Here is a 13245-nt window from a genome sequence, read left to right as displayed (position 1 = left end):
CTATATCTGAGATCCTGACCCTACATTGGCTTAATCTGCTTGAAATACTTTCAATGGAATTTTTATTCTCCTGGATATCTGCTTGAATTTCCCTATGGAGTCCTTGTGTTTCCTATGCTGAGTATTTATGACTTTCATAACTTTCTTGAGCTCGTGCATTTTTGGAGGGGACGGGTCTGTATCTGCTCTGAGAGTCACTAAACATGGTCTTCATTGTAAACACTATTTCTGCAGTTATCTGAGAGATTATTTTTCGTGTGATTTTTTTTTTTTTTTCCAGCGCCTCCTTGAATTGCTTTATCGTTACTTCAGAGAGGCCAAGTGAGAGGCTTTAAGATTGTGCCACCTTGTTGCCCCCTGGGTTTGCCTTTGGTCAACTGGATGTCAAGGGTTGCATCTCATTTAAGTATCTTCTCATTTCTGTTTCTTTTTTAGTTTATAATTCCTGGAATGGTACTTTCATATTGCCTATGATGGGTTGCCTTATTGCTAGTATTTAGAACCCTTAGGAAATGACTACTTTTACAAAGTATCTTCCAAGTGTAGTTAGTTTTTGGATTTGACTGTTGGAAGATCCTACCACTTCCATTTGTTGGAGATGAGAAGTTGTTGCTTGTTTGACCCAGTCCATGGTTCTTTGGCACTGTTCCGCAGTATTTTCTATGACCCTTAATCAATCTCAGTCAAGGAATACCAGGAGGAATAGCCGTTTAGAACATTTAATTCACTTTTGGCTATGTTAGTATCACGGGCATCAAACAGAGCCTAGCTAACCATTAGTTTGCCACTTTTAGTTGTATGAACTAGATTTATGTTTATATAACAAAATCTAAAACAAACCAGAAAATTAAATGCGGTAGACAAGTCCCTAATACATGTCAATTTAGCTTTCCGGGGTTAAAATTTAAAATGGGTTAAGAAGAAAATAGAGAAGTGGAAAAAGAGAAAGAGATTAGACGTAAGGTTGGAGGACAAAAGGGCGTCCTGCTAAATATGGAAACTGGTTCAGAAGACTGAAAGGAAAGAGCCAGGAAAAGATAAAAAGAAGAATAGCACAGAACCATAGCCACAAAGCGGCTAGAAGCCACATTCACAGTCATAATAACAAGATCAAACAATGAAAGAAAAATTCCAAAAATAAAAAGGAAAAAAGCTCAGCAACAGCAACGAAAAACAAATAAAAGAAGAAAGAAAAGAAGGAAATCCACTTCCAGGTTTGTGTCTGCTGTCACTGGTAGACAACATGTGGCGACTGTCCTGATCTACCCCAGTCTATCTCAGCAAGCCCACAGTAGCTCTTTGGCAGCGTAGCGGAGAATCTCAGTGAGCCTGTATTTTCTGGCTGAGATCAGATTCATTCAGCTCACAGTCATCCATGCACCTTCTGTGGGCTTGAGCCCAGCTGGGAGCCTCTAGATGTAGCCAGCCATAGTTCTGAGTTCTGAACTCAGTTGGCCTCTCTCCTGGATGACTCCCTGCCAGTCACTCCGTGACACAGGATGACTGAGCCCTCAGCTCTCACCACCAGCTAGTGCAGTCCTCCATGTCCACTGCTTCCTTCTTTCTCTTTCTTTCTCTTTCTCTCTTTCTCTCTTTCTTCCTTTCTCCCTTCCTTCCTTTCTTTTTCTTTCTTTCTTTCTTTCTTTCTTTCTTTCTTTCTTTCTTTCTCTCTCTCTCTCTCTCTCTCTCTCTCTCTCTCTCTGTTTCCTCCCTCCCCTCCCCTCCCCTCCCCTCCCCTCCCCTCCCCTCCCCTCCCCTCCCCTCCCCTCCCTTCCCTTCCCTTCCCTTCCCTTCCCTTCCCTTCCCTTCCCTTCCCTTCCCTTCCCTTCTTTCCTTCCTTCCTTCCTTCCTTCCTTCCTTCCTTCCTTCCTTCCCAGGATCGAACTCACAACTGCACACTTGCAAGACAGGCGCTTATGCCACTGAGCTAAATCCCCAGCCCCCCTTCTATTTCTGTGTCTCCCTCTGGACGCTTCTAGGGTTACCAGCTGTCACCATGTGTCCTCAGGTTTGAACCACTCCTCTTGCTTAGTGAGTCCTGTTGCAGGGAGAAGCCGCCAGCAGCTACCTCCTTCTTTGTGTGGTTTCTCCTTGTACTCTCTTTGTGGGCTTCAATTCATAGTTCAGATTCTTCCTGGATCCAGGGGACCCGATTCCCTCTTTCTTGTTTTCCTCATGTTGCTATAGTCCGGTGACTGGATGGCGACTCTGAGAGAGGCTGTTTCTCTGCTGCTTATTACTCTGCCATCTTGGTTCCTCCCCTCCTATTGTTATTTTAACTCTTGTATCATGTGCCACCAAAGTTTTAGAAAATTTGCTGAATAGGTTTTTGTTTTTGGTCATGTGTGCCTGTGTGCTTTTCAGATTGCTCAATAGTTTTTTAAAATGTTAAACATTTTACAGGTAAAATGGCAATACTATAGTGCTTTTCAGAGTAATTGTACTGGTTTACTGATGTGAGTTGCTTTTTAAAATATTTCATTTCTCTTTGTAGCATTCAACAATATAGTGAATGCTCAATAAAATATAGTAATGTGAATTATACTTTTTGTGTGTGGATGGGCAGAGAAGAGTAAGAGGAAGATGTTAAGATTTCTAGTAACCTGAGGAAGTGGAGTGAAAATACTAGTTATTCATAACTCATTCTTAGGGAATTGCATACACTAAGTAGGTTGATATGGCTCTTTCTGTCTAGAAATGATCCTGGGCTTTTTTTGGGGGCACGGGGGAGGGGGGACTTGGAACTGGGAATTGAATTCAGGACCTCGTGCTTGCCAAGCAGGAAGCATGCCCCTGAGCCATACCCTCAGCTCCAAATGATCTGGTTTGGAGGCCAGTGAAAATTAGAAAAGCTACCTCACAAGTCAATCTTAACAGTCTTGCCAGACAAGCAGAAATCAAAATTATTTCTAAATTGTTCATGCTACTTGTAATTTAAAATGCTTTGACAATATTAATGATAATTAAATATTGTATGCTCTTTGAGTTTTATGAAATACTTTTTTTATAATTGATCATCAAGCTTTGTTATTATACTTGCATGTGAAGTAGAGAGGTTTTCTAGGGATAAGAATTTATTTTTATAGAACTTACTCTCAAGGAATAAATTGCAAGGGGATAGGAAATCAGTACTGTTTTCCTTCTGGTGGACACCAAGTTAGACTCTTTGATGTCTTATGTTAGTCCTTAAAATAGTAAAACAGGATTGGTAGTGTTTGTGTGTTTTTCAGAAAACTGAGATTAAGAAAAGTTGTGTTCCAAATAAACAGTCTATAATAAATGTAAAAACCAGATTTGGTACCTAAATCGCTTGATTTCAAGTCATGCCTGCTTTTTCCTATATCTTACAGAAAAGTTCAATATATTTAGTGTAGTAAATTGTCAAATATGATTGGACATTACCCACAGGTTAGGGATATTTGCATGCAAATTGACAGAACTCCCTAAATTTTAAGAAATTATTTACAACTTGCAGAAAAAGCCCTTAGCCTTAAGCATTTTGTTTTGGGGTATATTGCAGTGACTCATTTCAATTAAGTGTTTGTTGTATGCAGGTGGCAGTATTCAAAGAACGAGAGCAAAAAGAGATTGATGCTATGCTTTCACTGAGAGCCGCCAACCTAGCCAAGATGACAATGGTGGACCGCATAGAAGAAGTAAAGTTTTGTATTTGCCGTAAGACAGCTAGTGGGTTCATGCTACAATGTGAACTCTGCAAAGACTGGTTCCATAACAACTGTGTTCCCCTGCCTAAATCAAGTTCCCAGAAAAAAGGATCCAGCTGGCAGGCTAAAGAAGTTAAATTCCTTTGTCCACTTTGTATGCGGTCTCGAAGGCCCAGGCTAGAGACTATACTGTCACTGTTGGTATCTCTTCAGAAGTTGCCTGTACGGTTGCCTGAAGGAGAAGCCCTTCAGTGTTTAACAGAACGTGCTATGAGTTGGCAGGACAGAGCCCGGCAGGCCCTCGCCACAGATGAACTGTCATCTGCCTTGGCCAAACTGTCTGTGTTAAGCCAGCGGATGGTCGAACAGGCAGCACGAGAAAAAACTGAAAAGATCATCAGTGCAGAACTCCAAAAAGCAGCTGCTAATCCAGACTTACAGGCAAGTTTAGAATTTATATTCTTTTTCTGTTTCTTGGAATAATATTTGTCAGTGTATAATTAGTAAATCAAATTTATCTTCCCAGTTGACTAGGAAAACAACAGTAATTGGTCTGCAATTATGATCACTGGCATCTTTCTTATGCATACATAAGAAATTCCCACCACATTCTCTTTAGGTATATACCTAGGCTATTTTAGTGAACTATTACTAGGAAATAGCATTCAGATGAATCTTTGCATCATAGTTAAATAATTTCCTGTTAGCTGTTGAACAGCCGTTAGCTGCTTTGCAAGTTCATTATATCTTGCTGATCTTAGCATATAGTAATCACCTGTGTTTGTTTAGTATGCCTCTGTTCATCTTGGAATTCTTTGCTATTTAGGGACACTTACCTAGTTTTCAACAGTCTGCCTTTAACCGGGTGATGAGCAGTGTATCATCTTCCCCTCGACAAACAGTGGACTATGATGATGAAGAAACAGATTCTGATGAGGACATTCGGGAGACATATGGCTATGACATGAAGGTAATTACATGGTCAGGCTATGTGTATACATATCTGTTCAATGATTTTTTTTTTTAAGCAGCTGTGAATGCTGATGTTTGGGGTCTGAGTGTGGAAGAGAAGGCTGCTGATGTTTATGATTATTAAATTTATGTTGATAGCATTTTTTCAGAACTAGAACTCTGTATTTTTTAATGTAAATATTCAGTGTATCTTTCAGTCATCCCTTGTGTGTTCTTATGTGTGTACTTTATATTTATCTGAAGCAAGAGTTTTTCTAAAAAAAAAAAAAAGATTAAAAACCCAGTTTCAGAGGGAATAGAAAAATCAAACCTTTATGTTATTGAAACTCTCCTAACTTTCATTTTCATTTTCCGAAGTGTATTGAATGCTTAAAATCTATATAATTTTTTTTTAAATCATTCTTGCTGTGTTCCGAGTGTCGCCCTACTGCACCCCCCGCCCCCCAACATTGGGTATTGAAATCAGGACTTCTATACTGAGCTACATGTCTAGCCCTTTTAAAATTTTTTTATTGTTGGGCAGGATCTTATTAAGTTGTGCAGGCTAAGTTTGAACTTGGTATCCTTGTGCCTCAGTCTCTCGCTGGCATTACAGGAATGTACTAGCACAGCTGGCTATGCTGAAACTTGTGTTCTAATTTCTTATCTGAGTGTTCACAGATGAGAAATACAAAGGCCTGCGGTTAGAATTTGTAGAATTACAGTTGCAGTTATAGCTAATTATTTTCCGCCATTCTGATAGTTTTGATGATGCTACACAGGTGTCGAAATTGTGTTGGATTCAGTTGGCCTTTCATTGTCACCTTTTGTTGAATAAAATAATCCTTGGGTTTTTGTGTGCTAATGAAATTATGATATAGGCAGAGACCCTGAATTTTTTTGCTTAATGATACTTAGCTGCCTTTTTTTTAGGTAACCCAGAGTCTACCTCTAAAAAACAAAATTCGTTTTAACCCTGCCGCTTAATTCTTTTTTTATCTTTTAAACATGCAGATCTGTTAGGTACAGCTCATTCTTTTTTTTTTTTTTGGTACAGCTCATTCTTACAGCATCAGTCTAATCAGCAATAAAACTTCTAGTATATAAAGTTAAAACTATCCATCATAGATACTTGTAAATTTGTCTGCTGGAGAATATTTTTCTCAAAGTAAAAATGAATCCAGGGGATGTTTTAATGAGAAAATTTTCAATTATCATGAATTCAAGACTATAAAGACAAGTTGAAATTTGAGTTGCTTATTCAGATAAGCTTCTTAAGTACATTATTATCTAGAAGTTAATGACCATATTTGTTTATAGAGTTGTAAAGGGTGAATGAGAGTAGCCGAAAGGGAATACTTATAATTTAGTCTTTTATTTAAGTGCTAGATTAATCTGTTTGCTATTGCTTAGTGACTCTTAGATTTATGTTGTTTGCTTTGTAACACATTAATTATCATACTGCTCTAGAATTGTTGAGCGTGCTGGGCATTGCTTAGAAGCAGTTGATATTAAAATAAAACCTCACAAGTATCCCATGGATCAAAATGGTGGTTTGATTTGGTTGTGTAGAGTTTTTTCCCCCCCAGAATTTTTATGAGAATCTTACCTTATAAGCTCTTTGAAAGAGGAATTCGGCAGTGTAGAAAAATGAAATCGTGGATTTTGTTGTGTTAGCAATACATTTCATAGTTTAGAACAGTAGAAAAATCTCTGGTAATCCCAGCACTCAGGAGGCTGAAGCAAAAGAATCACTGAGTTTTGAGGCCAGCCTGAACTACATAGTGAGAGATCCTGTCTTAAAAAAGAATAGTGGCAAGACTTAGATAATTCATAGTTGCATTTATGTTGATGATGCTAGCTTTGCATGAAAATACTCTAGCATTTTCCATGCAGCAAGCACTTATTGTGTAATGATTGGCCTTAAACTCCTTGGGCTGAAGTGATCCTCCTGCTTTAGCTTCCCAGATATCTGGAATTACAGGCTTATGCCACCATTCCAATTTATGTAATGAAAAAATTACGTTTAACATCTATTAGCAATTGGTTTGCTGCTTTTGCCATATGGTATTCCCTGTTATAACTCAGAATTTATACTTAAAAAATGCTTTCTTTTTTTTTTATTATCTTGTAGATTTTTTGTAATAAAATGTTTTACTAAAGCTTATTCACCCAACACTAGTGTCTGATTTTGTGTCATTTTCTATTCAGTAATGTACAGTAGTGACAGCCTCTTTCTAAGTTTCTTTGCCAGAACTTCAGACCTGCTTCTGGTACTCTTATATGCCATTTGTGCCTACTACTAGCTCCAGTTTACTGAAAACTTGTCAGCCCAATAAAATTTAATGACTACTATTAGCAGGTCATATTAATGCAAAAAGAGGAGAAGTTTCGCTATAGTTGCTTTCAGTTAAATTCCTATGAATTACTATTCGTTAATGTCTACATTCCCCCCCCCCATATTTATTATGTCTCCCTAGGTATAACAGACAGAAACCATTTTCTTTCAAAGTACTGGGAATTGAAACCTGGTCTCAGGCATGCTAAGGATCACTTTACCACTGAGCTGCTTTCCCAAACCCTTGAAACAGTCTTGCTCACTGCCCAGACTGGCCTTCACTGGCAGTCCTCTTGCCTCTACCTCTTGAGTAGCTGGGACTACAGGCATGTGCCACCATGTCTAGCTTCTACTTTATAAATTTTTCACCTTGCATTTCCTATTAATCCCTGTGTAAATAAAGTTAACGTATGAGGCTAGGGTTCCACAGTAACCAGTAATAGTCTGGGGCATGTATACTAAAATTTATCAAAAGCAAAGAATGAAGCTGTGATATCCACTGTCATTCATTAAGCATTTAAGTTCCTTCTCCACGCAAAAATCAACAGTACAAAAACAGGTAACCATTACAACACAAATCGGTAAAGAAATTGTTTTGAACTTAACCACAGAAACTGAAGAAGCAGGAACACCTAACTCAGCTGGGCACTGAGGTTGGCAGGAGGCAAGAAGTCATAAAGCCATGAGGTGATTTCTCAAATGAATCTCAAGTATGGGGTAGGAGTAATAGGTCACATACTGAAGGAAAGTACTGTCACTATTCAGATACAGAGTTTGCCTAATATGATAACAGAGGTCTGTATCAGTCACATTCCTGTTACTAAGACAAAATACCCAACACTCATAACTTAAGAGATTTATTTTGGCTTCCAGTTTCAGTGAGTTCAGTCCATAGTCATCTGAGTCCAAGGAAGGCAGAAAAATGGCATGCAGGATGGGTGCTCAACCTAGAGCAGCCAGGAATCAGAGAGAAGAGCTAGCGACAAAAATACACCCTTCTAGGTCATACCTGTTTTTACCTTCCTGCAACCCAGCACTACTTTATTTTTTTAATTTTAAAGAGAATAAAACAAAAATTATATGGCATTTCAAAATGATGGTAAGAAATTAACAATAGTTATATTGCATATTGCTATTTTCAAAATAGTTGCTCAGATTACCAAGTTTAAGCACGCAAAACTGATCAAACAATGGAAGTACTAGCTGTTCTTTTCTATGTCGGCTGTACTTTCTAACAGCACAACTCAGCTATGAACTCATCAGTGGATTGATCCATTAACAGTGCTCCCAGAATCCAGTCACCTTCCAAAAGACACACCTCTAAAAACATGGGACTTCAGGGGACATTTTAGATCACAACAGGGTCCTTTAACTTTTATACTCTTAGGATGAACCTAACCATGACTTATTTTTCCCAACTCAGACCTGATATGGATTCATATTCTATCATCACCCACTTTACCTCCCCTCCATGTCTGTCATCACTACCCAGGTTCTGACCTTCCAAAACAAAAACTGCCAACTCACTTGCTTCTCTCAGTTAGTTGTCTTGTCAACTTTACTTTGAAATACTTCCCAAATATAATGACCTTCTAGGACAGTCACTGAGATGCAACAGAATGGGAAACTCTTGGGACAAACACATGAGATTCCTTGCAAACCTCAAGATTAGCAGGCATAAGTCCCAGGTCATATACTTGCTAGTCGAACTCTTCATTTGGTAAGCTTCAAAATCTTGCAACTGAACAGAATTTAAAAAAAAAAAAAAACAAAAATCATACCAAAATTAAGAGAAGTCATTCTTTCAAACATCTAAGTTTTTTGTTACTGCTTTTTTGTTCAGTTTTTTGACAGGATCTCACTATGTACTCCAGGGTGGTCTCAAACTACGTATCCCAGGTTGTACTCAAACTTGGCGGCAGTCTTCCTGTCTCACCCTCCTGAATACTGGGATTACAGGCATGTGTCATCATGCCTGGATTTTGTTTGGTTTGCACTGGGGATTGAACCCAGGACTATCACACTGAGCTACATTCTTAGCCTCCACCCCCGTGAGATAGGATCCCACTAAGTTGCCCACACAGGGCTTGAATTTGAGATCGTTCTGCCTCCATTTCCCAGAGTACTGGAATTATAGACATGTGCCACCACCTGACTCAAACATATATATATATATATATATATATATATATTTTTTTTTTTTTAGCAGCTTGGCTTTACTACTTGATTTCTAAAGGTTTAGTAGTCACTCATCCATAGTTTAATTGTTTTGTCATTTTCCAGTGCTGCTGAGGCGATGATGTTTTCTGTAGGATGACAAGCTGCTGCAGTCACAACATCAGTATGACCTTGTAATTTCTGTACAGTCTCTTTAGTCTGAATGCTCCAAATGTAAACCAGGTTATCCTCCTGACAAAATCCACTTTCCACCAGTAACTGAAAAATTGGTAAATATGCAGTATTTCTCATTCTTATGACCAGTGTATGTCTTCAAACATCTGCCTCTGCTGTAATCCCACAGTTTAAGTGTACTGTCCAAAGTTGAAATGAGAATATATTTACCATTTGGAGAAAAGTTTACAAAAGAGACAGGAAGATTGTCATCAACAGCAAGTGTTTTTAAACACTGACCTGAGGCAGCATCCCAGATTCTACAGAGGCCATCGTAGCTACCTGACACTATCAAGGACCCCGTGCTATTAAAATGAACAGCAGAAACTGGGTCAGAATGAGCAGTCAAAGTCTTAAGGCACTTTCCTGTTTTCACTTCCCATATTTTCACGCTCTCATCAAAAGATCCTGAAACGATTAGCGTGGATGCAGGATTGAAATTACAACAAAAGACATAATCATTGTGTCCCTTTAGTGTTTTCAAACATTTTCCAGATCTCATGTCCCATATCTTCAGGGTCTTATCATCTGAAGCGGAAACAAGACAACTAGAATCTGATGACCAGGCAACATCTGATATTTCCAGGTGGTGGCCATATAGGGTTTTCTCGTAGTTCCCATCATATGCTCCCCAAATTATAATTACTTTATCAGCAGAAGAACTTGCTAGTCATTCCCCGTCAGGACTAAACTTAACTGAAGACACTGCTTCTGTGTGCCCCTCAAGAGTAAGTTTGAGCGCATAGTTCGGTTTTGTAGGCATTTCCTGGTGCCGCCAGGCTGATGATGAGAAGGCGCCTCGGGCTCCTCTGCCGCCATGACTCGAAAGCTCCAAGACAGGCGGTGAATGAGATGTTCTGCCCCACCCTAGGGCGTCCGGGGTAGATCTGACTCCACATAAACTATTTTCCACGACCCTGTTCCCAGCTCCCCTGTGTTGAGACCAGGTACTTTTGGATCCACGAATCACTCACTGCTTCAGATAGATTTAAGAAATTAAAAGAGGACGTGCAGAATCATCGAAATGATAGGTCCGGCTGGAAAACTTGCTCCCATAATAGTTGCAGAAAAAATGCTTTCAATTGAATATTTTTACCTGAAGAAGAATTCTCCATAGGCTTAGGAAGAAGAGTGATTATATAGTAAAATATAGCCAGTCACTTCTTTTTAAGGCTTATTATTTACCTTTTGTAAGTCTTCCACCTATATTATAGTTTGTATTTTTCAAATGCATATATGTATAAAATTATACATCAGAAAAGAGAATGTGGAGTATTAGTAGCTGTTATTTTCCAAGAAGTTTCTTTATGTGTTCACTAACTGCTTAGAGAAAGGCATGTTAGTTTCATTCTTTTATATTTCTTCTCCACACTAGTTAATACCTAAGTAATTTAAATTTTGGTGAAAATAGAGTGAACTTTGACTGAAACTTTTGTTCCATATAGTATTAGGTAACACTGCAGTGACATCTTTATGTAGAACATATGTTTTAGCTTTCATTCTGCCTCTTTTATAGAGTTGTCATCAGTGGGACGAAGCTGTAATTTTCACTTTCTATGAGCTTAATTTTTTAAAATTTTAATATGTCTCTATGGTATACAACTTGCTTTAAGGTATATACTTATATGCAAGTATAAGTAAAATACACAATATATAAATATATTTTAGAATTTCAAATCAAGCTAATTAGCATCTCAGTGTCTGTCACCTCCCTTTTTTGTGATAATATTAAAAATCTCTTAGCAATTTTCAAGTAAACAACACTTTATTTTTAACTATGTTACACTGTGTTACAAGAGCTGTTTAGCATTTAACTCCTTCTCTAATTCAGCCTTTCCAAGTAATCTCTCTCCAGTTCTTGGTACTGCCTACCTTGAGTCCTTCCCTGATAACCACCATTCTATTCTTCTGTTTGTGTTCTTCTGCTTCTTTAGATTTCATACACTTTTTATTTGGGGGAAAGTAATTTTTAAAATTACTCACCATTTTTCAAGTATTTTAATTTTATCCTATGTCTATATTTAAAGTACATCTCTTACAGATAAGATATGTAGTGGGGTGCTACATATATGATCTGTAGTCCTGTATATTTGTATTTGTAAAATACAGACCACTATGTTCTTGGGTCTTTTTTTTAAATTTTATTTTTAAAGTAGCATTAAAATCTCTGCCTTTTAATGTAGGATGTTTACTTCAATTATATTCAATATGGTGTGTTGATATGGTTGGTATGCTTGCATTTAGATTATCCTGTCATGCATTTTTTTTTTTTTTTAAATCCTCTGCCCATACTTGACTCCCTTGATTCTTCTGTTGATTATTTCTTGTACCCTGTCTCTTTGTGTCTCTGTCAAGGCTAGCTTTGAGCTCACTTTGTAGCCCAGGCTGATTTTGAATTTGTATCAGTCCTCCTGCCTCAGCCACCTGAGTATCAGGCTCTAACTTATATTAAATAAAAGGAATTGGTAAGATTCTAAGTTTAAACACCTTTGAAAAGGATTAAATGGTTTGTGACCTAACATGTCGTTTCTAACCCTTTCTTCCCCTTTTAAGTCTATTTTCTTTTCTTTCTTTTTTTTTTTTTTTTTGGTGGTGCCGGGGATTGAACTCATGACCTCATACTTGCCAGGCAAGTGCTTTATGCCACTGAGCTAAATCCTCAGCCCCCTATTTTCTTTTTTTTTTAAAGGTAAGATTCCTTAACTTACTTGTATAGTTACAAACTGTGGAGGGTAAATTAATAGTAACTTCTTTGTAGTAATATTATCTCTATAGATTAACTGGAGTCATTAATTGTAGTCTTTTTTTATTTATCCCGAGTAGAGATTTTACTAATCTTATTTAGTTAATGTCAGTTTTTTTTTTTTTTTAGCACGTTATATTAGAAGCTTTAAACTGAAAACTTTCATTTAGATCCTTGTCCATAGGTGATTATGTGGTTCTAATTCTCAATACTTTTCTTTATTTCTTCTTCAGGACACAGCCAGTGTGAAGTCCTCTAGTAGTCTGGAACCCAATCTCTTTTGTGATGAAGAAATCCCTATCAAGTCAGAGGAAGTGGTAACTCATATGTGGACAGCACCTTCATTCTGTGCAGAGCATGCTTATTCTTCTGCTTCTAAAAGTTGTTCTCAAGGTATGAATTACCCTTCTTAAGAAATGTGAGTGTAGTGGACACACCTGTAATCCTAGCATTTAGGAAACTGACAAAGGATTGTAAGTTTGAGGATAGCTTAGGCTATATAGTTCAAGGACAGCCTGGAATACTTAGCAAGACTGTTTTAAAAACAAAAGAGTGAAAAAATAAATATAGAGACGATAAGAACGGCTTGGAATACTTAGCAAAGATTGTCTTAACAACAAGAGTGAAAAAATAAATATAGAGACAATAAACCTAAACAAGAGAAAAAAGACATTGTCTAAGACTATATAAATTCCTTAATTAAATGCAGTGCCTGACCATTGAAGTACTAATAGAATCGGAAAATGCTATTTTCAGAAAAGCAAAACTCAATTCCTGTTTTCTAATATGAGATGATAACCTAAAAACTTATATAGAATTACAGAGCCCTGATGAGAAGAATATTTGAAGCTATGTTGTCATACCTTTTATTTCTGTGAAATCCCTGATAACTCATCATTTACATTTTATCTGATCACTATCAGTCCTTCAAGAAATTGCTGCTTTTTGAGAATATATATTTTGGATTTGGGTAGCTTTATTTATTAGAAACTTCTTCCTTTACTCTATGGATGATTTCTCTGTGATGCTCGCTTTTTGTTTTTCCTAGTGACGGGAAATCATACCACTTTGGGACACAACTCTAGAAGATGGAGAATGTTTTTCTGTATATAAAATTTAGGATTTTATTGAGCAACATAGTATTGTGTGTATTTATT

General features: G+C 37.5%; 2 protein-coding genes across 6 annotated transcripts in view; one reads left to right on the top strand and one right to left on the bottom strand.

Moving 5' to 3' along the window:
- The window catches only part of Kdm5a (lysine demethylase 5A), a 108425-nt gene that overhangs the window by 71623 nt on the left and 23557 nt on the right, over positions 1-13245 (top strand). For all 5 annotated transcript variants that reach the window (XM_063258552.1, XM_063258550.1, XM_063258554.1 and 2 more), the window contains 3 exons: positions 3555-4106; positions 4492-4635; positions 12322-12481. In XM_063258552.1, the coding sequence (XP_063114622.1) occupies positions 3555-4106; positions 4492-4635; positions 12322-12481 (856 nt within the window). The remainder of the gene's footprint in view (positions 1-3554; positions 4107-4491; positions 4636-12321; positions 12482-13245) is intronic.
- LOC106028415 (WD repeat-containing protein 5B-like) lies at positions 9139-10460 on the bottom strand. The gene is given in 3 exon segments (XM_063258667.1): positions 9139-9361; positions 9363-10212; positions 10442-10460. Coding segments are annotated over 3 exon segments (1038 nt in total). The 3' UTR covers positions 9139-9192.

Source organism: Cavia porcellus, unplaced genomic scaffold (assembly GCF_034190915.1).
Source record: "Cavia porcellus strain 051 isolate PalLab524CR breed Dunkin Hartley unplaced genomic scaffold, mCavPor4.1 scaffold_11, whole genome shotgun sequence".
Lineage (NCBI taxonomy): Eukaryota > Metazoa > Chordata > Mammalia > Rodentia > Caviidae > Cavia > Cavia porcellus.
The sequence above is the reverse complement of the archived record's forward strand: the minus strand, read 5'-3'. Positions and strand labels throughout refer to the sequence as shown.